This window comes from Sapajus apella, unplaced genomic scaffold (assembly GCF_009761245.1).
Source record: "Sapajus apella isolate SASKATOON/1434 unplaced genomic scaffold, GSC_monkey_1.0 scaffold34, whole genome shotgun sequence".
Lineage (NCBI taxonomy): Eukaryota > Metazoa > Chordata > Mammalia > Primates > Cebidae > Sapajus > Sapajus apella.
This window is the reverse complement of record NW_022436974.1, coordinates 23,384,847-23,412,087: the sequence shown is the minus strand read 5'-3', so window position 1 is coordinate 23,412,087 and position 27,241 is coordinate 23,384,847. Positions and strand designations below refer to the sequence as shown.

At 39.9% G+C, this 27,241-nt stretch overlaps 1 protein-coding gene across 2 annotated transcripts in view; it reads right to left on the bottom strand.

Moving 5' to 3' along the window:
* The window catches only part of INTS4 (integrator complex subunit 4), a 124,707-nt gene that overhangs the window by 19,887 nt on the left and 77,579 nt on the right, over positions 1-27,241 (bottom strand). For both annotated transcript variants that reach the window (XM_032295920.1, XM_032295921.1), the window contains exons 13-16: positions 26,688-26,803; positions 21,955-22,088; positions 19,859-20,016; positions 2,275-2,368 (exon numbers count right to left, since the gene is read on the bottom strand). In XM_032295920.1, the coding sequence (XP_032151811.1) occupies positions 2,275-2,368; positions 19,859-20,016; positions 21,955-22,088; positions 26,688-26,803 (502 nt within the window). The remainder of the gene's footprint in view (positions 1-2,274; positions 2,369-19,858; positions 20,017-21,954; positions 22,089-26,687; positions 26,804-27,241) is intronic.

Here is a 27,241-nt window from a genome sequence, read left to right as displayed (position 1 = left end):
GTATATACAATTAACAACCATAGTGGGGAGAAAAAAAAAAAAAAAAAAAAAAAAACCATAGTGATACGCATTTATACCTTTCCCCTTATGACCAATTTCTTTATAAATATGGTTCATATGCCCATAACTGTTATACCCACCCAACTGTCATTAGTAACCTGAATGTTTATGCCCGCAAAAATGTGTGTTATTATTGTCTGTTTTATAAGGTGGTATATATTGTTGTGTTTTTATGTTTCTCAAATAAATTCCTCCTTAAAAACATAAATAAATGTCTTTAAATTTTTTATTTTATTTGTTATTTTTTTTTTGAGACAGAGTCTTGCACTGTCGCCCAGGCCGTAGTGCAGTGGTGCAATCTCAGCTCACTGCAATCTCCACCTTCTGGGTTCAAGCAATTCTCCTGACTCAGCCTCCCAAGTAGCTGGGACTACAGGTGTGTGCCACCATGCCCAGCTAATTTTTTTGTATTTTTAGTAGAGATGGGGTTTCACCACATTGGCCAGGATGGTCTTAATCTCCTGACCTCGTGATCTGCCCGCCCTGGCCTCCCAAAGTGCTGGGATTACAGGCATGAGCTACCACACCTGGCCTTTAAATTTTTTAAATTATTTTTTCCATAATTGTATTTTGGGGATTTTGATCTTTTCCAGGCTGTGGTTTTTGGGATTTCAGACTTTAGGGATTTTGATCTTTTGGAATTTCAACAGTTTGGGAGCATGATGTTCTGGGCTGTCTTTTGGGATTATGATTGGCTCCCCTTCTTTTGGGTACATAACATTACAACCTAAGTATTTTGTCATGTTGTTGTATAATTCTTTGTAAAGATCATTACTGCCTATAGAATATACTGCTAGGTAGCTGTGCCACAATTTATTTAGCTTTTTTCCTATTATTAAACACACTTGCCTTAGGTTCTGGCTCTGAGTCCCTTACCTACGCTGTCACTTCTTGTCATTGAATAACCAACAATTACGTGTTCTTTTTAGAAGTAATCGCTTCTCTTTTCTCACCCATATTCTGCTACTATAGAAAAGTGGATTTTTTTCCAAGACCTCCTTGAATTCCTAGGGTTTCACAGAGACTTGGAAAAGCCAAATAACTTTGCAAAGGGGCATGAAGGAACTTCTTGGAGTGACAAAAATGTTCTATGACTTGCTTGTGGTGGTTATTACACAGATATATATATTAGAAAGAATATATCTAATCTAACAAGGACCATTTAAATACTAAGCATACATACCCACCTTTACATAAATACACACACCTGTACAACTGTAAGTATAACAGTTAACACAAGTTCACAGAGTAGAAAATAACTTTTGACTCCCCTATTTATTCTGACTTTAATCAAATATCATTAATTACTTTAAAAACAAAGAACATTTTGAACTAGGGTCAAGATAAAGGTTTGTCAAGTGAAAAGGGCTCTCCTAAATTCTGTGCCAAAATTTATAATAAAATTCTGCTACAGAAGCAAAAAGATACTGAATTCATTTAATTGTTCTAACTCAGCAAAACTAAATAGATTCTTGGGTACCAATTCTGTACATACCTGACTACTGAGTATGAAATGCTAGCAAGTTGGTCCTTTTAAGAGCAATGAAATTAACCTTTTAACTATAATAAAGAGCAATGAGCTTTTTTTGTTTTGTTTTAAGACAGGATCTTGCTCTGTCACCCAGGCTGAAATGCAATCTCACTTTGCAGCCTTGACCTCCTAGGCTCAAGTAGTCCTCCCAATTCAGCCTCCCAAGTAGCTGGGGTTATAGGAATGTATCGCCACACCAAGCTGTTTTTTAATTTTCTCATAGAGATGAGGTATCATTATGTTGCCCAGGCTGGTCTCAAACTCTTGGGATCAAGCGATCCTCCAGCTTTGGCCTCTCAAAGTGCTAAGATTACAGGTGTGAGCCACCACACCCGGCCTTGAAATGAGCATTTTAAGATAACATCTAAAACTTTATACAATTCCTTTGCTAATCAAATTATACAAAACATTTACAATCCTTGGCATTCTAACTAAAATGATTATCCAATCTGCTCTAATTATATTATGATAAAAGAATTCTCCCAAAATTTACAAATTCAAATTTCTATTAGTTAATATTTCATTCGAGACAAATGCAATCACACTGCAGAATACATAATTTCTCCATTGTCAAGTGGCTGCATTAAGACCGTAAGTTTTGCAACTTATGATCTCACACACTGCTAGATCCACAAAGGTGCTTTTTTGCATCACAATCATAAACAGAATGGATGCAAACCAACCTTGATAAGAAGTAGTTGACAGCGAAGGTACGTGGCAGAGAAATCAGCTACTCCTGCCAATTCGGACTGAAGTTCTCCAAGTCTTTGCAGATCCCTATGGTAAATAAAACCCGAAGCCAAACATAGGATAACAATAATGCCACCAACATAAAGATCATGTCAAAAGCATTTTACCATTTTATAACTAGTAAACTGGTCATAATTTTTTTCTTTTTTTGAGACAGAGTCTCACACTGTCACTCACTGCAACCTCTGCCTCTCGAGTTCAAGTGATTTTCCTGCCTCAACCTGTAGCTGGGATTATAGGCGCCTGCCACCACGCCCAACTAATTTTTTGTATTTTTAGTAGAGATGAGGTTTCACCATATTGACCAGGCTGGTCTCGAACTCCTGACCTCAGGTGATCTGCCCGTCTCAGCCTCCCAAAGTGCTAAGGTTACAGGCGTGAGCCACCATGCCTGGCCACTGGTCATAAATTTTTAAATGACAACACTGAATCCTGGAGTGGTTATAATAAAATTGGTTCACTCACACTTTGATAGTAGTTTAAGCTGATGTAACCCTTTTGGAAAGCAAAACCATACTGTTATAAAGCCATATCTGTGGTAAAATAGTTTGACTGATAGCTTTATGCGGAAAAGTAATACTAAGAGAAACATTCAACAAAAATGAAATGCTTTATGCCCCATAATACTCATTGTTATGGGGACTATTACAGTAAAAACTCAGTAACTACTTATTAATGGTGAAAGAACTGTTGAATAAATTACAGTACATCCAATCCAGTAATTTTTTTTTTCTTGAGACAGAATCTTGCTCTGTCACCCAGGCTGAAGGGCAGCGGCTCAATCTCGGCTTACTGCAACCTCTGTGTTCCAGGTTCAAGCTATTCTCCTGCCTCAGCCTCCCAAGTAGCTGGGATTACAGGCACACACCACCATGCCCGGCTAATTTTTGTATTTTTGGTAGAGACAGGGTTTAACCACGTTGGTGAGGCCGTCGTCAAACTCCTGACCTCGTGATCTGCCTGCCTCAGCCTCCCAAAGTGCTGGGATTACAGGCGTCAGCCACTGAGACTGACCTATGTAAATATTTTATAGCCATTAAAATACAAAATGGTTAATAAGGTGTATGATCGCAACTATGTAAAAACTATATAGAGGAGAAAAATACATTGAGGTGGTTTTCTGGATAGCGGTAATAGGATGTTCGTTAGTACCTTCTCCCAACTATGCTTTCTTTTCCAAGTTTTTAAGACGGTGAACAAGTATTTTTTTGTATCAGAAAAAGAAAAACCATTATTTTTTAAAAAGGTATTATGGTAGACACTGTTGGTTGCCTGTCCAGTTAGCCATTCTCCACTTCTTTATTACTAACTGAACTCTGATTTTGTTCAAAGGAACATGTCCACAAACTCAATTCCAGGTAGTATCTGATTGAACTAGGCCAATTAGTGCACTTTATCCACCTGGATATGTGACCTGAGTTGAACTTATCAGTTTAGATGCAAGGACTTATATTCCATGCTTAGAACAAATTGGTGTGTCTGTCTATCTCTTGCTAAACTGGACAAGGATGCTTATAGCCCTGACTGCCGTTGGCAGCACACTGCAACTTTAAGGGGAAAAAACCTTAAGATAAAGCCAATGCTGAAGACAAGAAAAGTCCAAAGAGAAAGAGAGAAACTGGGTCCTCAATTATAGAAATAAGCCACTTAATTATACCGTATCTCCAATTTCGGGTGATCTGCAAATTTATCTTAGTCATTTAGCTGCTATAACAAAATATCATAGACTGAGTGGCTTATAAACAACCGAAATTTATTTCTCACAGTTATATAGGCTGGGAAGTCCAATAACAAGGCACCTACAGATTTGGTTTCTAGTTAGGGCCCATTTCCTCATAGGTAGCATCTTCTATATGCACCTTCATATGGTGAAGTCATAAACAAGCTCCCTTTGGCCTCTTTTATATGGGCATTAATCTCATTCATGAGGGTTCTACTCTCATGACCTAATCACCTCCCGAAGACCTCACTTCCTAATAACATCACCTTGGGGGTTAGGATTTCAGTATATGAATCTGGGGGAGATATAAACTCTCAGATCATAGCAGGAAATAAATAGCCATTATAAGTTAACTTGTGAAAAGCATCCTAACTGGATGTAAGTATAGACACAATGATTGTAACCCTATGAAAACATATCTGCCTTGAGTAAGAAATCAGAGGCTGGACGCAGTGGCTCATGCTTGTAATCCCAGCATTTTGGGAGGTGGAGGTGGGCAGATCATGAAGTCAGAAGATCAAGACCAACCCAAGTAACACGGTGAAACCCTATCTCTACTAAAAATACAAAAAATTAGCATGGTGGTGGGTACCTGTAGTCCCAATTACTCGGGAGGCTGAGGCAGGAGAATCGCTTGAACCCAGGAGGTGGAGGTTGCAGTGAGCCAAGATCGCACCACTGCACTCCAGCCTGAGACGGAGTGAGACTCCGTCTCAAAAAAAAGAAGAGGGGAGGGAGGGGAGAAGAGGGGAGGGGAGAGGAGAAGAAGGGAAGGGAGGGGAGGGCAGGGGAGGGGAGGGGAGGAGAGGAGAGGAGGGGAGAGAATTAGAAAGTGTCATACACAAATAAAATAGCTGTGCTGGGATTACTGGTGATTTAAAACATTTAGTTTTTTGAATAATACATACTTAAGGTATAGAATTCAAAGGATATACAATTAAAAATTAATCCCCCTTCTACACCTGTGCCCTGTAGCCCTGCCACCCTGTACACCTTCCCAGAGGCAAATATTATTACCAGTTCAGTTTCTTTTGAATTCTTCCTGAGATATGCCATGCATTTACAGAAAGTATTGGTTTTCTTTGCTTTCTTCTTTTTTAGGGGAGGAGTGTGTGTGTGTGTGTGTGTGTGTGTGTGTGTGTGTGTGTGTACACTACCTAACCAACTCAGCATTCGTAGAAAGCTGCCTCAGTACTTTTTAATAGCAATATTAAATTCTGTATAGAAATGGTAATTGTGGGAAACCTTAAGGTTTGAGTCACTTGGGAAGCTGTCTGTTTCAGGGCTGGCATAACACATCAGGTTTCAGAGTAGCCTGGACAAAACTGTCCATTGGACTATGCCACTTCCTCTCATCTCATGCTCAGTGGGCAACATCATGATGTTTAATGCTGCCTCCTAGGGACTTTGATATCAAGAAGGAAATGCCTACAAAAAGGCACAGAGCAAATTACTCTCAAAGTGATTGAAGAATTAATGTATGACATATATCACTTCTTATGAGTTTGGGTTGCTTGAGTTCATCCTGGAGAGCCTACCCAAAGCATGAAAACCCAGCACGATGAAAGTCAAGACCATGGACTAGCTAAGCTCAACTGTGAAATGGGAGTTTGGTGGCCAGCTGGTGTCTTCCTTTCACTTCTCTCATTTTTCTCTTACAAGAGACAACTCTGAAGCATTGTACTTCAGAAGCGTTTCCTCTCCAGTAAGATTCTGTCTTCTGTGACAATTATACAGAATACGGACCGACTGACTGTACATTAACTGATTCCAAGTGTTATTTTATGTTACTGCCCTAGAATTGTAGCAGTTGTTCTGAGGCGCACAGAACAAGATGCAACCCAATCCAACACAATCAGCCATAAGACTTCTGAACTTCTATACAAAGAAAAATGGAATCTTGTTAGCTTTTGGAAAAATCCTCTCTGTCCCAGTGTTTCCTCTTATCTCCTTATGCTCAGAATTCTCAGGCAGCCTCAGTCTAGACATCCATCAGGAGATTAGGGACTCTAATGAGAAAAGTATACCAAGCACATTCTATGTGCACTGTACTGTGCTAGGTGTTTCCTTACTTGAGCTCACTTAATCCTCACAATATGAACTGCAATTAATCCTATTTCACTGAACAGGAAACTAAAGATCAGAATTTAAGTGGTTTGCCTAAGGTCATAGAATAAACAACAAAACAGGACATGAACTAAACAGAGTCAGCTCTGACTCCAAAAGTATTTTTTTAACCATATAATATTGCATCTCCTTTTTTATTTGCTATTAAACTCTCTTCATTTATTTATTAACTTACATCAAATAGAGATGAGACCAAGACTAATTTAAAACTAGATACGGCCAGCTGTGGTGGCTCACACCTGTAATCCCAGCACTTTGGGAGGCTGAGGTGGGCGGTTTGCCTGAGCTCAGGAGTTTGAAACCAACCTGGGTAACACAGTGAAACCTCGTCTCTACTAAAACACAAAAAATTAGCCAGGCGTGGCAAACTGCACCTGTAGTCCCAGCTACTAGGGTGGCTGAGGCAGGAGAATTGCTTGAACCCAGGAGGTGGAAGTTGTAGTGAACCGAGATCATGCCACTGCACTCCAGCCTGGGTGACAGAGGGCAAGACACCATCTTCAAAAAAAAAAAAAAATAGATATACTGGGCCATTTTTCTATAGAGGCTCTCTGGCACAGCCAAACAGTTCCTCCCAGGAACACATAGATTAACAATCTATATGATGTCACTATGTGTAAACATACTTACATAGAGTGTGATTCTTTTTAAGCTTACACAATAGGCTGAATTAATTTTTTAAATCACTATTAAAGATAGTCAAATAGACTCTGGATGTGTAAATCAAATGTAGTTTATTATTTCAATCTCTAACAATCTCTAAACATCAAATTTATAATTAATGTCTCTTAGCAGCTTGGTAGAGCAAAAAGGAATGTTAGGAAATACAAATAAATGCAGTCTTGGTGACTTCTAAAACACCATCTTCATTCTTGCACCTAGATGGCTACGGATTGCAAATGTATATTTCTACTCTTTAATTACTAGACCAGTTCCCATACTACAAATGAGAATGTCTCCCTTAGAGACATTTAAAGTTTCAAAGCAAAAGCAGATTTTAAAGAATTCAACTAAAAAAAATCCCATGGTCTTCAATGGTTAGTGTGTAAAGAATTCTCATAAGCAACGTAGTACATTTCTTTCTATCTCAGATAAATGAAGCCCCTTCTGTTTCAGATTAAAATGAGCTATTTTACTCCAAAAGAACAATTCTCTATTATGGAACACTTCTAAGGTGATATGGTTCCTGAAACAATAGTGTGTATTTCCAGCAACAGCACTTTCATGGACTTACACAAAAATGTAAACTTTGAAAAATAGGAGGTCCTTATTCATACTGAGAAATAGCAGACAAATGACTGCAACATTCCTTAAAAGACAATCCCCTTCAACCCTGCTAGTGATTTTAAACATGATTATATTCATAAAATCTGATTTACTTACAAAGTATCAAAAGCATGTCCAGTATGTCAAGCCACAGATTTAAATTTTAAAGCAAAAATTCATAAATGTCCAACTATTATCTATGTAACTGCTATTCTCAAAATGCTTTCACCACATATAATTACAATAATCTTCACAACAGTTCTACAGGTGCAAGCCACAGCATCTGGCTCATAGGTGAGATCTTTGTTGGGTAAAATGGCTGTTTGGATTACAAAACAGGGCATTGTGTATGACAGTGAAATTTGTTTTACACTTATACTAACAAATACATGGCCCAGTTCTCATAGAGAACCTTCTGTATGAAAGCCTAACATTGCTCTCAGTAACAACTAAGAAAGCGTAAGTTGTGAAGAACCCCGGGGGTCAACTGATCTAAACTCATGTGATACAGGAATCCCCTGTATATCACTCCACATCACAGAACATGGATTTTAGAGTTGACAAAGCTGAATTCAAATCCTAGTTCTGCCAGTTCTTAGCAAATTACTTCACATCTGCAATGATGGTTATAAAGCATCACACGTGCCCTCAGTAGCTATGCTCCATCTGCTTCCCTTTCCAGATCTTTCACCATCCTGCCTATGCTCCTGAATACACACCCAAGCTAGAAACACACAGCCCCGAACTTAGAACAGTGATCTGGCCGGCCGCCGTCCAGCAAGACTATCACCTCAGGAAACCCAGATCATGAACGCAACTCAAACCAACAGGTGTTTAGGAGTACCTTCTAAGAGCCAGCACTGCAGCTGATCACCAAATTGGCTAGCTTTTGTGCCTCTTGCACTTGCTTTATTGCCAACAGTATCAAACTGTCAAGGACAAAATCTAAATGTTTATTTAGGTGGGGATGAGTTAGACTTTATTTTACTGGGCTCAGGGCCAACAACCTCATTTAGTGGCCTCCAAAACTAAACACTTTGTTGAGGGAGAAGAGAAACTGCTTCACAAGAGATACAGAGAGGACTGGAATCTCCGTTTACAGAGCTGTAGACTGCCCAGAGCTTACAGCACAGTCAGCAAACTTTTTCTCTAAAACGTCACATAGTAAATATGTGTTAGGTTTTACAGGCTGTATGATCTCTGTGGCAACTACTCAACTCTGCTATTTCTTGTTGAACTGTGAAGGCCTGTAGCATGAAAGCAACTTTAGACAATACCTAAACAAATGAGCATGGCTGTGCTTCAATCATGTCTTACATAAAAAAAGCAGGCAACAGGCCAGCTTTGGTCCATAGGCTGTAGTTTGGTGACCCCTAGTTTAGAGTACTATTACTGGCACATAACAGGCATACAATAAATATCAAGGGTATGATTGAATGCACAGTGGCAAGAGAACAAACTGTCATGCTAAAATAATTTCAACTTAAAAAAAAAATCTGTTTTCCCTAACTTTTGGTGTTACTGATTACGGTGATGGTATTCAGGCGAAAACTCTGCCATTCAGAATATCATTTAGGCTTAGCCTTTGCCGCTAATGCAGCTTCTTCATGCCACACAGCCTTCTTTGCCATGTTCCAACTTGTTAATGATTCATGTTCTGCAGCCCTTTTGACTGCTGCTATAACTGCAAAGCAGTGATATGTGTGAGTTCATTTATTATGATAACAAGCTTTCACTTAAGCTTTGTTTCCTGCAGCATCTATCATTTCTAGTGTGATCTCCTCCACTGAATTTTTAAAATCCAGTCAATAGTAGGATTTTCTTGTTGAACTGTGAAGGCCTGTGCTTGGTAGAGACCTTGTGAATCATCTTTGCTTGGGTCCCAGAGCCACTGGGGGACCCATCACTGGAGTAGCTGGTGAAATCACCCCCTAGGGCAGGAGAGTTGCTATGGGCCTCTGTGTGGCTTCTAGAGGCCTCCTAGGGTTACAAAGACTATGTGACCCAGGTGGAGGCTCAGGAGGCTCGTGCTAGACACATGCTGCACGCTGTGGCTCTCCTGTGGCTGCAGCTGCATCCACCTACCCAGCATTCTCCCTACAGCCTGTCCAGCCCAAGCCCATTGCACTCCCAGGGGAGCCCAGGACACCCTCAACTTTATATTGGATTACTAGAGTGTCAGACCACCCATTTACCTCTCCCAGTTCCTCACTTCCACCCCTGTACCCAGCGGGTCATCAGGTCCCCCAGGTGAGTAAACTGAAGCTAAGAGCAGTTGCATACACTATGGATTTGGCTCACTCACACGTGGTATTCCTATCTTCATCTACTATATCTTCCTAGACTATATAAGCTATGAAGTTAGAAACTGTATTTCTCAGATTCCTTTGAGCTAGGTTCCAGACATGATTTAGTATCGGTCAAACACATTCTCATGGGTTTTGCATAGGGAACAAAGTTAAGTGGGGAGAAAGGCAGAATGCAAGACATGGTTCTGGAGTCAGCAGCTTTATCAGTTGCATCCTGACTCAATAGGCAGTTTCCTGATCATGGCAGGAAAATCAGCCTCCTTGGTGGCCCACTCATTGTGTAGCTCTGGAAATCATTCCTGGATATTCCACCTAGTCTGTTTCTTTAGCTGTCCCAACAACTCTGTGAGCCATGTAGCATTCTGCAATAAATATCTTTCTGCTTAAATTAGTCAAAAGTCTATTTTGCTTTCTGCAGATGAACACTAAGCAATAAACTAGACTAAGATCAAACAAATACAAGTCATGTGTTATATATTTTGATAAGTACCATGTCATGTGATTTTGTCACAGAAACATCCTAGAGTATATTTACACAAATCTAAATGGTATATGGCCTACTATATACCTAGGCTATATGGTATAGTCCATTGCTCCTAGGCTACAAATCTGTACAGCATGTTACTGTACTAAATATTCTAGACAACTGTAACATTATGGTAAATATTTGTGTACCTAAACATAAAAAAGGTACAGTAAAAATATAATCATGGGACCACCACTCTATATGCAGTTTGTCACTGACTACAGTGTTATTATTCAGTGCATGACTGTATTAAGTTCAGACGTGAACCTAAATGAGTCTGCCTTCAAAGCTCCATTCACTCAATCACTATACTACACTATTGCAGCTCTAGGAGGCTGTTCTCTCTCAGGACTCCCAGCTCTTTAGATGTCTGCTCAAGCTAGAATTCTGCTCCGCACCTGGACTACAAAACTGACATGCTCAGTTACCATTTCATGCTAGCTAAAGGATCTTCTCCTTTGTGAAGCATCCCTCACCACCACCACTCTAATGGATCACGGATTTTTATCTGTTTCTCCATAGTACCTGTGCTTTTCTTCACTGTATCATATATCAAATTGATGATTTCTGGATCTGTAATAAACAGTGAGCACCTTAAGAACAAATATCATTTCACATTTCTCTCTACCCTCAGCATCTGGCTTATTAGAATAAACAAATAGTTAACGCTGCTAAGTGAATTAATGACCTAACATAATGGGAAAATATAACTTGGAGGATGGTTCAGTTGGCCTGCTTTATAAGATGTTTAGATGCAATAATAGACAGGAAAGCATGAATAAAGTATACAGCACTGTTATCCACCATCATAAGTCTTTGTCTATATCCATCTTGTCTACATGGGTTCTCTAAGGGCAGAATCCTATCTAGCACAGAGCTGTTTCTTAGTGTATGCAATGAAATGATCCACTAAAAATTATTAATTGAATGTGCCTGATACCAAATACTCTTCAAAGAAGATCAAAAGAGAGCTCAACTAAGCTACAAATGATATAATATTTTTATTTATTTTTTTTTTTAAGAGGGAGTCTCACTCTGTTCCCAGGCTGGAGTGCAGTGGTGCGATCTCAGCTCACTGCAACCTCCACCTCCCAAGTTCAAGTGATTCTTGTGATTCTTGTGCCTCAGCCTCCCGAGTAGCTGGGATTACAGGTGCATGCCACCACGCCCAGCTAATTTTTGTATTTTTAGTAGAGTCAGGGTTTCACCATGTTGGCCAGGCTGGTCTTGAACTGCTGACCTCAAGTGATTTGCCTTCCTTAGCCTCCCAAATTGGTGGGATTACAGGCATGCGCCACCATGCCCGGCTAATATAATACTTTTGTATCTTTTAAGAGCAAACAATAAATAATTTAAACTCATTTGCTTTTAGCAAAAGCAGTATTGTTTGCTCTTAAAAGATAGAGAAAAATATTTTATCTTTTCAGTTCTTTCCACATCATTCAGGTGATTATAAGAAGGTTTGGCAGAGCCTTTTGGTTGTTCCCCAATATCTTTTTTCTTTTTTTTAAATTATACTTTAAGTTCTGGGATACATATGCAGAACATGCAGGTTTGTTACATACGTATACATATGCCATGGTGGTTTGCTGCATCCATCAACCTGTCATCTACATTAGGTATTTCTCCTAATCCTATCCTTCATCTAGTCCCCTCACCCCCTGACAGGCCCTGGTGTGTGATGTTCCCCTCCCTGTGTCCATGTGTTCTCATATTCGATTCCCACTTATAAGTGAGAACATGCAGTGTTTGGTTTTCTGTTCTTGTGTTAGTTTGCTGAAAATGATGGTTTCCAGCCTCATCCATGTCTCTACAAAGGACATGAACTCATCATTTTTTATGGATGCATAGTATTCCATGGTGTGTATGTGCCACATTTTCTTTATCCAGTCTATCATTGATGGGTATTTGGGTTGGTTCCAAGTCTTTGCTATTGTGAATAGTGCTGCAATAAACATATGTGTGCATGTGTCTTTACAGCAGAATGATTTATAATGCTTTGGGTATATACCCAGTAATGGGATTGCTAGGTCAAATGGTATTTCTGGTTCTAGATCCCTGAGGAATTGCTACACTGTCTTCCATAATGGTTGAACTAATTTACACTCCCACCAACAGTGTAAAAGTGTTCCTATTTCTCCACATCCTCTCCAGCATCTACTGTTTCCTGATTTTTCAATGATCGCCATTCTAACTGGCATGAGATAATAGATATCTCACTATAGTTCTGAGTTTTATTTCTCTAATGACCAGTGATGATGAGCTTTCTTTCACATTTGTTGGCCGCATAAATGTCTTCTGTTCATACCCTTTGCCCACTTTTTGATTGGGTTGTTTTTTTCTTGTAAATTTGTTTAAGTTCCTTGTAGATTCTGCATATTAGCCCTTTGTCAGATGGACAGATTACAAAAATTTTCTCTCTTTCTGTAGGTTACCTGTTCACTCTGATGATGGTTCCTTTTGCTGTGCAGAAGCTATTTAGTTTAATTAGATCCCATTTCTCAATTTTGGCTTTTGTTGCCATTGCTTTTGGTGTTTTAGTCATGAAGTTTCTGCCCATGCCTATGTCCTGAATGGTATTACTCAGGTTTTCATGGTTTTACATCTTATATTTAAGTCTTTAATCCATCTTGAACTGTGGTTGGGCCCGGTGGCTCATGCTTGTAATCCCAGCACTTTGGGAGGCCGAGGTGGGTGAATCACGAAGTCAGGAGTTCAAGACCAGTCTGCCAACATAGTGAAACCCCCGTCTCTACTAAAAATGCAAAAAATTAGCCGGGTGTGGAGAATCACATGAACCAGGGAAGCGGAGGTTGCAGTAAGCCGAGATTGCCCCATTGCACTCCAGCCCGGGTGACACTGCAAGACTCCATTTAAAAAAAAGAAAAAATCCTAGGCCGGGCGCGGTGGCTCAAGCCTGTAATCCCAGCACTTTGGGAGGCTGAGGCGGGTGGATCACGAGGTCAAGAGATCGAGACCATCCTGGTCAACATGGTGAAACCCCGTCTCTACTAAAAATACAAAAAATTAGCCGGGCATGGTGGCGCATGCCTCTAGTCCCAGCTGCTCAGGAGGCTGAGGCAGGAGAATTGCCTGAACCCAGGAGGCGGAGGTTGCGGTGAGCCGAGATCGCGCCATTGCACTCCAGCCTGGGTAACAGGAGCGAAACTCCGTCTCAAAAAAAAAAAAAAAGAAAAAAAAAGAAAAAATCCATCCTGAGTTAATTTTTGTATATGGCATAAGAAAGGGGTCCAGTTTCAGTTTTCTGCATGTGGCTAGCCAGTTTTCCCAACACCATTTGTTAAACAGGGAATCCTTTCCCCATTGCCTGTTTTTGTCAGGTTTGTCAAAGATCAGAAGGTTGTAGATGTGTGGCATTATTTCTGAGGCCTCTGTTCTGTTGTATTGGTCTATATATCTGTTTTGGTACCAGTAACATGCTGTTTTGGTTATTATAGCCTTGTAGTATAGTTTGAAGGTCAGGTAGTGTGATCCCTCCAGCTTAATTCTTTTTGCTTAGGACTGTTTGGCTATACCGGCTCTTCTTTGGTTCCATATTAAACTTAAGAGTAGTTTTTTCTAATTCTGTGAAGAAAGTCAATGGTAGCTTGATGAGGATATCATTAAACCTATAAATTACTTTGGGCAGTATGGCCATTTTCACAGTATTGATTCTATCCATAAGCGTGGAATGTTTTTCCATTTGTTTGTGTCCTCTCTTATTTCCTTGAGCAGTGGTTTGTAGTTCTCCTTGAAGAGTTCCTTCACATCCCTTGTAAGTTGTATTCCTAGTTATTTTATTCTCTTTGTAGCAATTGTATATAGACGTTCACTCATGATTTGGCTCTCTGTATAGTACTAGTGTATAGGAATGCTTGTGATATTTCCAAATTGATTTTGTATCCTGAGACTTTGCTGAAGTTTCCTATCAGCTTAAGGAGATTGGGGGCTGAGATGACAGGGTTTTCTAAATATACAATCATGTCATCTACAAACAGAGACAATTTGACTTCCTCTCTTCCTATCTGAATACGCTTTATTTCTTTCTCTTGCCTGATTGTCCTGGCCAGAACTTCCAATACTATGTTGAACAGGAGTGGTGAGAGACAGCATCCTTGTATTGTGCTGGTTTTCAAAGGGAATGCTTCCAGCTTTTGCCCATTTCAGTATGATATTGGCTGTGGGTCTGTCATAAATAGCTCTTATTATTTTGAGATGCAATCCATCAATACCTAGTTTACTGACAGTTTTTACCATGAAGGGGTGTTAAATTTTATCAAAGGCCCTTTCTGCATCTATTGAGATAATCATGAAGTTTTGGTCATTGGTTCTGTTTACGTGTTGGATTACATTTGTCTTGCATATGTTGAACCAGCCTTGCATCCCAGGGATGAAGACAACTTGATCATGGTGGATAAGCTTTTTGATGTACTGCTGGATTTGGTTTGCCAGTGTTTTATTGAGGATTTTTGTACCGATGTTCATCAGAGATATTGACCTGAAGTTTTCTTTTTTGTTGCTGTTGTGTCTCTGCCAGGTTTTGGTATTAGGATGATGCTGGCCTCATAAAATGAGTTATGAAAGAGTCCCTCTTTTTCTATTGTTTGGAATGATTTCAGAAGGAATGGTACCAGCTCCTCTTTGTACCTCTTGTAGAATTCGGCTGTGAATCTGTCTGGTCCTGGGCTTTTTTTGGTTGATAGGCTATTAATTACTGCCTCAATTTCAGAACTTGTTATTGGTCTATTCAGGGATTTGACTTCTTCCTGGATTAGTCTTGGGAAGGTGTATGTGTCCAGGAATTTATCCATTTCTTCTAGATTTTCTAGTTTATTTGCATAGAGGTGTCTATAGTATTCTCTGATGGTATTTTCTATTTCTGTGGAATCAGTGGTGATCTCCACTTTATCATTTTCTATTGTGTCTATGTAATTCTCCTCTCTTTTCTTTATTAGTCTGGCTAGTGGTCTATTTTGTTAATCTTTTCAAAAAACCAGCTCCTGAATTCATTGATTTTTTGAAGGGTTTTTTTGTGTGTCTATCTCCAACAGTCTGTTCTCATCTTAGCTGACTATTTCTTGTCTTCTGCTAGCTTTTGAATTTGTTTGATCTTGCTTCTCTAGTTCTTTTAATTGTGATGTTAGGGTGTCAATTTTAGATCTCTCCTACTTTCTCCTGTAGACATTTAGTGCTATAAATTTCCCTCTAAAGACTGCTTTAGCTGTGTCCCAGAGATTCTGGTACATTGTCTTTGTTCTCATTGGTTTCAAATAACTTATTTATTTCTGCCTTAATTTCATCATTTACCCAGAAGTCATTCAGGAGCAGGCTGTTCAGTTTCCATGTCATTGTACAGTTTTGAGTGAGTTTCTTAATCCTGAGTTCGAATTTGATTGCACTGTGGTCTGAGAGACTGTTATGATTTCTGTTCTTCTGCATGTGCTGAGGAATAGTTTACTTCCAATTACAGTATGTGGTCAATTTTAGAGTATGTGTGAAGTGGTGCTGAGAAGAATGTATATTTTGTTGATTTGGGGTTTAGAGTTCTGTAGATGTCTATTAGGCCTGCTTAGTCCAGAGCTGAGTTCAAGTCCTGAATATCCTTGTTAATTTTCTGTCTTGTTGATCTGTCTAATATTGACAGTGGGGTGTTAAAATCTTCCACTATTATTGTGTGGGAGTGTAAGTCTCTTTGTAGATCTCTAAGAACTTGCTTTATGAATCTGGGTGCTTCTGTACTGGGTTCATATATATTTAGGATAGTTAGATCTTCTTGTTGCATTAATCCCTTTACCATTATGTAAATGCCCTTCTTTGTCTTTTTTGATCTTTGTTGGTTTAAAGTCTGTTTTATCAGAGACTAGGATAGCAAACCCAGCTCTTTTTGTTTTCTATTTGCTTGGTAAATCTTCCCCCATCCCTTTATTTTGAGCCTAGATGTGTCTTTGCAGTTGAGATGTGTCCCCTGAATACAGCACACCAATGGGCCCTGATTCTATCAAATTTTCCAGTCTGTGTGTTTTAAATTTGTTTTTAAATCTGACACCTGAGGGAATCTCCTGGTCTGCATTTAGCCCATTTACATTTAAGGTTAACATTGTTATGTGTGAAGCTGATCCTGTCATTATGATTCTAGATGGTTATTTTGCCTGTTAGTTGATGCAGTTTCTTCATAGTGTTGATGGTCTTTACAATTGTTATGTTTTTCCAATGGCTGGAACTGGTTTTTCCTTTCTGTATTTAGTGCTTCCTTCAGGAGCTCTTTTAAGGCAGGCCTCTCAGCATTTGCTTGACGTAAAGGATTTTCTTTCTCTTTTGCTTATGAAGCTAAGTTTGGCTGGATATGAAATTCTGGGTTGAAAATTCTTTAAGAATGTTGAATATGGGCCCCCGCTCTCTTCTTGCTTATAGGGTTTCTGCAGAGAGATCCACTGCTAGTCTGATGGGCATCACTTTGTGGGTAAGCCGATCTTTCTCTCTAGCTGCCCTTAATAATCTTTCCTTCATTTCAACCTTGGTGAATCTGACAATTATGTATCTTGGGGTTGCTCTTCTTGAGGAGTATCTTTGTGGTCCTCTCTGTATTTCCTGAATTTGAATGTTGGCCTATCTTGCTAGGCTGGGGAAGTTCTCCTGGATAATATCCTGAAGAGTGTTTTTCAACTTGGTTCCAATCTCTCTGTCACTTTTGAGTAGCTTTTGGTCTTTTCACATAGTCTCGTGTTTCTTGGAGGCTCTGTTTGTTCCTTCTCATTCTTTTTTCTCTAATCTTGTCTTCATGCTTTATTTCATTAAGTTGATCTTCAATCTCTGATATCCTTTCTTCCACTTGAACAATTTGTCTATTAATACTTTTGTATGCTTCACAAAGTTCTCGTGCTGTGTTTTTCAGCTCTATCAGGTCATTTGTGTTCTTCTCGAAACTGGTTATTCTAGTTAGCAATTCCTCTAACCCGTTTTCAAGGCTCTTAGCTTCCTTGCTTTGGGTTAAAACATGTTCCTTTATCTCAGAGGAGTTTGTTATTACCCACCTTCTGAGTCCTACTTCTGTCAATTCATCAAACTCATTCTCTGTCCAGTTTTGTTTCCTTGCTGGTGAGCTGTGATCCTATGGAGAAGAGGTATTCTGGTTTTTGGAATTTTCAGTCTTTTTGCACTGTTTTTTTCTCATCTTCATGGATTTATCTACCTTTGGTCTTTGACGCTGGTGACCTTCAGTTGGGGTTTTAGTGTAGATGTCCTTTTTGTTGATGTTGATGCTATTCCTTTCTCTTTATTAGTTTTCCTTCTAACAGTCAGGCCCCTCTGCTGCAGACTAATAAACAGAAAACTAATAAACTCTGGTGGAGTTTGCTGGAGGTTCACTTCAGAACCTATTCGTCTGGGTGTCACCAACAGAGGCTGCAGAACAGTAAAGATTACTGCTTGTTCCTTCCTCTGGAAGCTTCATTCCAGAGGGGCACCTGCCAGATGTCAGCTGGAGCTCTCCTGTATGAGGTGTCTGTTGACACCTGCTGGGAGGTGTCTCCCAGTCAGGAGGCACAGGGGTCAGAGACCCACTTGTGGAGGCAGTCTGTCCTTTAGCAGAACTTGAGCACTGTGCTAGGAGATCCACTGCTGTCTTCAGAGGCGGCAGGCAGGAATGTTTAAGTCCACTGAAGCTGCACCCACAGCTGCCCTTTCCCTCAGGTGCTCTGTCCCAGGGAAATGGGAGTTTTATCTATAAGCCTCCGACTAGGGCTGCTCCCTTTCTTTCAGAGATGCCCTGCCTAGAGAGGAGGAATCTAGAGAGGCAGTCTGGCTAAAGCAGCTTTGCCAAGCTGTGGTGGGCTCCGTGCAGTTCAAACTTCCTGGCAGCTTTGTTTACACTGCGAGAGGAAAACCATCTACTCAACCCTCACTAATGGAAGATGCACCTCTCCCCACCAAGCTTGAGCTCCCCAGGTCAACTTCAGACTGCTGTGCTGGCCACAAGAATTTCAAGCCAGTGGATCATAGCTTGCTGAGCTCCATGGGGGTGGGATCCACTTAGCTAGACCACTAGGCTCCCTGGCTTCAGCCCCCTTTCCAGGGGATTGAAAGGTTCTGTCTTACTGGTCTTCCAGGTGCCACTGGGATATGAAAAAACTCCAGCAGCTAGCTCGGTGTCTGCCCAAACAGCTGACCTGTTTTGTGGTTGAAACCCAGGGCCCTGGTGGCATAGGCACCTGAGGGAATCTCCTTGTCTGCGGGCTGTGAAGCCCATGGAAAAAGCATAGTATCTGGGCTTGAATGCACGATTCCTCACAGCACAGTCCCTCACAGCATAGTCCCTCATGGCTTCCCTTGGCTAGGGGAGGGAGTTCCCCAAGCCCTTGCACTTCTCAGGTGAGGTGACATCCCATCCTGCTTCAGCTCGCCCTCCGTGGGCTGCACCCACTGTCTAACCAGTCCCAATGAGATAAGCTGGGTACCTCAGTTGGAAATGCAGAAATCACCCACCTTCTGCATTAATCTCACTGGGAGCTACAGACTAGAGCTATTCCTATTCAGTCATCTTGCCTTGGTTTCCCGCCCCAGTATCTTTCTCAAATTCTTCCCGAGTATTAGAGTCATTACATGTAAACCAGGCATTATTCACCGAGGGTTTATGTCCTCGCTCCTTGAAGTGAGATATGGCCATGTGACTTAAGTTCTAGTCAACAGAATGCAAGTAATATTAGAGGGTACAACTTTTGGGACGTGTCTAAAAAACTGCAGGGTGAAGATGATACCTTTCTCTTCCTGTTTCCTTTTCCCCAAAGGCTGGAATACAGGGGGGATAATAGATTTTGGATTGTTAAATACAGGTTGCTTGATGTAGAAGATGGAAACACAAGAAAGAATAAGCCTAGGCCGGTGGTGGTGGCTCACACCTGCAATCCCAGCACTTTGGAAAGCTGAGGTGAAAGGATTGCTTGAGTTCAGGAGTTTGAGATCAGCCTACGCAACATGGAGAAACGTTGACTCTACCAAAAAATGCCAAAAAAATTAGCCAGGCATGGTGGCATATGCCTGTAGTTCCAGCTACTTGGGAGGCTTAAGTAGGAGAATCACTTGAGCACAGGAGGCTATAGTTGCAGTGAGCTGAGATTATGGCACTGCACTCTAGCCTGGGTGACAGGGCAAGACCCTGTCTCAAAAAAAAAAAAAAAAAAAAAAAAAAAAAAAGAATGAGCGAGCCTAGATTCCTCATGGTCATCTCAGCCCTGTCCGCCTATGAGAAAGAATTAAACTTTGTTCCTGTTTTAGCCACTGTTATTTTGCCTTTCGGTCACTCATCCTAATATTTAAAATTAAAAAACTAAAAACAGGTTGTTTGTAACTATTTCTGTTGTGTACTAATGATCGAGTCAATAATATAAAGAGCTCTCTTTAAAAAATATGCTCAAACCACAATCTAATCCAAATATAAACAGACCATAAAACCATATGTGAATGTAGGCCAACAGAGTAAGAATATCAAGCCTAGTAACCAACACCAAAATTCAGAACAGTCAAGCTGAGTGTAATAGCACTAATTCTGTCAGATGAAGGAATGATTACCTTACCTGATAGTGAATTCCAGCAGCTCCTGGGCTCCTTGAGGGTCCAGGTGCTGAAGAGTATACACTCTTTCAAGGCTCTGCTGCAGGAACTGCTGAGAAGGATCCTCTTGAGATATGATGCTGGGAGAAACAGCTGATGACACTAGTTTTCTACCTGGTAACTAAGCAAACACAGTGGGATTATAGAGCCATTAAGTTTGGTGGCTCAGCATTTGGTAACACACACACATAAAAGCACATCAAAAATGTGAGCCAAACAAAACAAAGGGAAAAATGGCTAGGAGATTCTATAAATAACCTTTCTCCCCTTCCTCAGCTACACTGGGAGTTAAAGAGAAAGAAAGAAAATGCAAACATAAGTCTACCCAATACAGCCACAGCTAACAGGAGAAAAAGAAAACAGAATGGCATAGTATTTTCCATTGCTAACTGAAATAAATGGGCCAACCATAGGAATGAGACTAAAAATTAATCTGTCATTACATTTATCTTTAAAACACTCCCTTATCTTTCACTTGAGGAAGAGTAATGATTTATTCCCAAATAAGTTTAGCATACAATTCTTTTCATGAGAATAATTTATAATTTTTTTAATTTTTGGCCTAGCCCTTCAGATATACTTATTCTTACTGTTAAAAGTGGCTTATCTTTTAAGACAAATGGGAAGGAGAGAGCAAAGAGTATTTCACTGTTCATTTTGTATCTACTTTTTTTTGAGACGGAGTCTTGCTTTGTCACCCAGGCTGGAGTGCAGTGGTGCAATCTCGGCTCACTGCAACCACTTCCTCCCTGGTTTAAGCAATTCTCCTGCCTCAACCTCCTGAGTAGCTAGGGCTGCAGGTGCCCGCCACCATGCCTGGGTAACTTTTGTATTTTTAGTACAGACAGGATTTCACAATGTTGGATAGGCTGGTCACAACTCCTGACCTCAGGTGATCCGCCCACCTCGGCCTCCCAAATTGCTGGGATTATGGGCGTGAGCCACTGCACCTGGCCTCATTTTGTAACTTCTATAAAGTTTAAATTTTCTAACTATATATACACACACACACACACACACACACACACACACACACACACATTCCTCTAAATAAACACATATTAGGCCGGGTGCGGTGGCTCAAGCGTGTAATCCCAGCACTTTGGGAGGCCGAGGCGGGTGGATCACGAGGTCAAGAGATCGAGACCATCCTGGTCAACATGGTGAAACCCCGTCTCTACTAAAAATACAAAAAATTAGCTGGGCATGGTGGTGCGTGCCTGTAATCCCAGCTACTTAGGAGGCTGAGGCAGGAGAATTGCCTGAACCCAGGAGGCGGAGGTTGCGGTGAGCTGAGATCGCGCCATTGCACTCCAGCCTGGGTAACATGAGTGAAACTCCGTCTCAAAAAAAAATAAATAAAATAAAATAAACACATATTACTCTAAATAAAGTCATTTGGAGTCACCCAAGAAAGGATGAGTTAATACAAACAGAGAGATTAGAAAAGTCCTTGGGCCATAGCATTCACTCAGTGTTTGTGATTGTTATTATGATTCCTTTTTAAATTTTCTTCTGTAAATCTCTAGGTTTTAAAAATAGTAAAGGTTTTGTTTTTAAAAAACTAAATAATTGTTGAGAATCATGGCTTTATGTAATTGTTAAAATATAACAATTTAAATTCTTGATCTAAAATATAACATTCCAGATTCCTTTCTCCTTGCCTAATATAAGTAACCCAGGGACAGTAAAAAAATGAATCATCTTAAAAGGTAAGGGACACAAAAGCAAAAGTATGAAACAATGGCAGAGAGCCCAAGAGAGAAAGAGAATGAACAAACGAGTTTTCAGAGAATATATGAATTGCTTTCTACTATTTAAAAAAAGCATGAAAAATAAAAAATAATGAAAAAGCATGAAAAATAAAAAGCTGCATAATGTGGTATGCACCTGTATACCCAGCTATTTGGGAGGTTGAGGCAGGAGGATAGCTTAAGTCCATGATTTGAGACCAGCCTGGGCAAAACAGTGAGACCCCCATCTCAAGGGAAAACAAGAATAAAAACACCGCCTATCCCATGCAAAACAAAAACAAGGACAACAGATGTTTTCAACATACCCTCAAGGCAGGAACAAGATGAGAAAGACTGTCTCGGAGATAGGCATAGTGCCTGAAGGTGTGATCTGAGAACAATGCTGGCATTGTTGGACAGGTTTTAGCAGCATTGAAAATAAGTACCAAAACTGCAATATCTGATAGAACAGTGGGTTAAGTAAACTTGGAAGTATAAAAGGTTGGCCAGAATCTTGCATTCTCACTTTCCAACTCTAAAATCTCCATCAAGAGACTATGATTTTCTAATAATCAAAGAAATGCAAATATAAACAATGAAATACATTTCCCTACCCAACACACACCCCCAATTACCAAAGGTTTTTAAAAATGCCAGAATGCTGCCAAGAATACAAAAAAATAGAAACGATTTTGCCTATGAAGTAGGCAACTATATTGCCTATCAAAGTACACACTGGCCGAGTGCGGTGCCTCATCCTGTAATCTCAGCACTTTGGGAGGCTGAGGTGGGCGGATCACCTGAGGTCAGGAGTTTAAGACCAGTTGGTCAACATGGTGAAACCCCGTTTCTACTAAAAATACAAAAATTAGCCAGGCATGATGACAAGCGCCTATAATCCCAGCTACACGGGAAGCTGAGGCAGAATCATTTGAACCTAAGAGGTGGAGTTTACAGTGGGCTGGGATGGTGCCACTTCATTCCAGCCCAAGCAACAGAGCGAGACTCCATTTAAAAAAAAAAAAAAAAAAATATATATATATATATATATATATATACACACACACACACACACACACACATATATATATCAGCACAGTAATTTTGGAAAATTTGGTACCAGACAGTAAGAGTCTTACACATCCTGAGTAATTCCACATCGCAAAATCTAAGTAAACAGCCTAATATCACAGAATCATTAGCAGTTACAGTAGACCCTCTTATCCTTGGGGGGAAATGGTCCAAGACCCCATATGGATTCCTGAAACTGCAGACAGTACTGAATCCAACAGCCATCAATTGGAACATGATGGCGGGTTTCTATTCTAGTCTTCCACCTACATATTTAATGCCTTTTCCATCTTAACTAAGAACTTATCAAGCATTGTGGTCATAACTTTTGCAGTTTGAGGTGCAACAGTAAAACAAGCAAAAAATTTATTTTCGTTGTTGATAATTTCATGGATAGAAAATTTGTCTTATCATATGTAAATCTTAACAATCTCAACATACAATTTTCTTATTAACTCAAGAACTTTCATTTTTTCACTTCAAGGAAGACTTCATGGCTTTTTCATTGGCATATCTGAATTACCAGCATCACTACTATTGCACTTTGGGGCCATTACAAAATCAAATCTAATAGCTGAGACAGCCACGGAGTGACTAATGGACAGTTAGCATATGCAGTATGAGTTCACTGGACAAGATGATTCACATCCTGAGTGGGATGGAAAAGGATGCTGTTCAATTTCATTACACTTCTCAGAATGACATGCAATTTGGAGCTTATTAATTGCTTATTTCGGGAATTTTCCATTTAATGTTTTCAGGCCACAGTTGACTGCAAGTAACTAAAACTGCAGAAAGTGAACAGCAGGTAAGGGGGGACTATTGCAATCAGAAATAACCTAAATGTCCAAAAACAGGAGAATGATTGTGTGTGTGTGTGTGTGTGTGTGTGTGTGTGTGTGTATTCACATATATAGTTATATATACATAATTTTTAATGATTATATATTATGCCATTATGTAGGTAAAACACAGCTGTATAATCATTAAAAATTGTATTTATAAGCTGGATGTGGAGGCTGATGTCTGTAATGCCAGCATCTTCGAGAGGCTGGGGCAGAAGGATCGTTTGAATCCAGGAGTTTAAGACCAGCCTGGGCAATAAAGTGGGAACTCATCTCTACAAAAAAATTAGCTGGGTGTGGTGGCTCATGCCTATAGTCCCAACTACTTGGGGGGCTGAGGAAGGAGGATAACTTGAGCTCAGAAGGTCAAGACTACAGTAAGCAATGATGATTGCACCATTGCACTCCAGCATGAATGACAGAGACTTTGTCACAAAAAAAAAAAAAAATATATATATATATATATATACGAAATTTATAATTTTGTACCATATTTTTTTTCTTTTTTTTCAATAGATTTTGGTTACATGAATGCCATTTTTCATAGAAAGTGAAAAGAACAGGTTCTAAAATATATAGAAGATATGATAGCAACTATTATCCAATAGTTGTCAATGAAATGAATTATATTAAAAAATAAAAGCAGCAAAATTCCAACTCAAGATTTTTTTTAAAAGGAGAAGAAAGGCAGCCCCCTGGCACCAAGCAGCCTGAAAGTGCCCCAGCCCAGCAGCTAAAAGGAGAAGAAAATACTCCAAAATATTAAAACTAGATTACTCTGGCTAACAAGACTTAAGATGTTAAATATGAAGTTTCTTGGATTTTCTTTCTATATATAATAATTTTACACTGAAGGGAAAATCAGAAATTAAAAGATAAACATGTCTTCCAACAATCTTCCACGCTTCCCTATGGCACAGCCTTATATCTGTCTACCCAGCAACCATCCTCCTCTTTTTCTTTAGTAACAGAATACAAATTTTATTCTGGAGATCCTCTGATTTCCTGCCTAGAGCCTGGACATGATGATTGGAGCACTAGCAACAATCTTGGACAACTAACAATGGCAGAACAGAAAAACAGAAGGAGCTTAGATCACCGAGAATAATATGGAGCTGTCACACCAGCTTGCTTACCTCTAGACTACTCTTACATTGGAGAAAAATTAAAATCTTAATTTTCCTAAGGTAAATGTGGGAGCAAGCTCTGACAGCCAAACATAAGTAGCAAATAAAACAATCCTCCAACTATCCCGAAAAATATCTTAACAAAATAGCCAAGAATGTTTTAATTTTTGTTTTCAATGTAAAGGGCCTTCAGATTTCAGAGCATTTCAATATGTCTTCCAAGTAGTAGTAAGACCTACCCTACAAGTACATCTCTGATGGGCTGAATTTCAAATAGCTAGACTATACCATTAGAGGTAAGATCAGAATGTGTCTTTCTTAAATGCAAATGTGAAGTCAGGCATTGCTTAGTATATCAGTTATACAGATCTTTAAATTCAAAAATTCCCCAAAAGCCCTATGAAAATAAACAAACAATTCAGGGAGGTTAAGGGAGAGGAAGGATGGTTAAAGGGAGAGACTTGTTAAAGCCTGCAAAATTAAAGTGAGATGGGAGGCGTTAAGTTCTAGGCTCTACAGCACTGTAGGATGACTACAGTTAACAATAATAAATAGTTTCAAAGAGCTAGACAGAGGATACTGAATGTTTCCAATACAAAGAAATGATAAATGTTTGAGAGGATGAATATGCTAACTACCCTGATCTGAACAGTACACCTATGTATCAAATATCAATATGTACCCCATAAATTTGTACAATTATTATGTGTCAATTAAAAAAATAAAATAATTCAAATTTTAAAAAGAGTATTAAGGGGACTATAATGGTCACCTGACTACAATAGCCTGACTACATGGCTGATCTCTGTGTTTCAATAACTACTCTTAAACTTCACCAAGGATCTGCCCACAGAGCAAAAAGAACCCTAGGAGAGTGTGGATGTACTGATGTAAATGTATCCCCATTACTGGAAAACAATCAATCACATGGCATGCTGTACAGGCTATCATAAACCCACTGAACTTGTCTCAGAGGCAGAATAGTCATAGAACCTAGCTCAGCCATCACCTCTCTCAGGCTAAAGGTCAAATTAAACATTGTATAAGACATTAGGAAGAGTGTACAGGCTTTAAAACCAGAGATTTTTTTCTGGTTTGGAATCCCAAATCTGATGCTTAGAGAGTTACCTAACACTCTGAGCCTCAGTTTCCTCATCTGTAAACTGAGAATAATAGCACCTTCCAGAGTTGTTTGGAAGATGAGAGATAAATTGCATAATGCACTTATAGTGGCCCTCCATCTCTGGGTTTTGCAACCATGAATTCAACACATTGCAGATGGAAAATATATATTTTTTTAAATGCTTGCAACTGTACAGAACATGTACAGGCTTTTTTTGGTTATTATTCCCTGAACAATGCAACATAACAACTATTTACACAGCATTTACAGTGTGTTAGGTATCATAAGTAATCTAGAGATAACTTAAAGTATATGGGAGGATGTGAGAAAGTTATATTCCATACAACATTTTATATGAGGCATTTAAACATCCATGCATTTTGGTATCTAAGAGAGGTCCTGGAACTAATTCCCAACGGATATAAACAGATGACTATAAGCAGTATGTGGAATAGTAGGTACTAAATAAATGTCGAAAAGAAAACTCAGACCAAGGCTGGGCACGGTGGCTCATGCCTGTAATTCCAGGACTTTGGGAGGTCAAGGCAGGCAGATCACCTGAGGTTAGGAGTTTGATACCAGCCTGGCCAAAATGGTGATACCCTGTCTCTACTAAAAATACAAAAATTAGCCAGGCGAGTAGCAGGTGCCTATAATTCCAGCTACTCAGGAGGCTGAGGTAGGAGAAATGCTTGAACCCGGGAGGCAGAGGCTGCAGTGAGCCGAGATCAGGCCACTGCACTCTAGCCTAAGCAACAGAGTGAAACTGTCTCCAAAAAAAAAAAAAAAAAAAAAAAAGAAAAGAAAACTCACACCACCCCAGCTACACTGCAGAAGGAGATGCCAAAGCTGTCTGTCAACACATCGGGGCCCATCCTAAGCACAGAGGATACAAGCTGGATCATCCATGTCTGGTTCAGCTGTGTCAAAAAATGGGTGGGTGCTCAGAAGCTCTGGCACCAAGGGGAGCACCAGGGTTGGATGCCGACTTCCCAGAAACTTCAAGCACCTGAAACAAACCAATAAGAATGCACATCAAATTACAACAAATTAGTAAGTCTATGAAAGCACTAGGAATTTGAATCAGAAAACCTGAACTGGAAATGTAAATTCTTGATCATATACTTTAGCTAACTCTATGACTTCAGATATGTCACCCAATTATTCTGGAACTCAGTTAATTCATCTTAAAAATTTGGTTATTGGGCCAGGCACAGTAGTTCACGCCTGTAATCCCAGCACTTTGGGAGGTCAAGGTGGGTGGATCACGAGGTCAAAAGATCGAGATCATCCTGGCCAACATGGTGAAACCTCATCTCCACTAAAAAATACAAAAATTAGCTGGGTGTGGTGGCACACGCCTGTAGTCCCAGCTACTCGGGGAGGCTGAGGCAGGAGAATTTCTTGAACCTGGGAGGCAGAGGTTGCAGTGAGCCAAGATTGCACC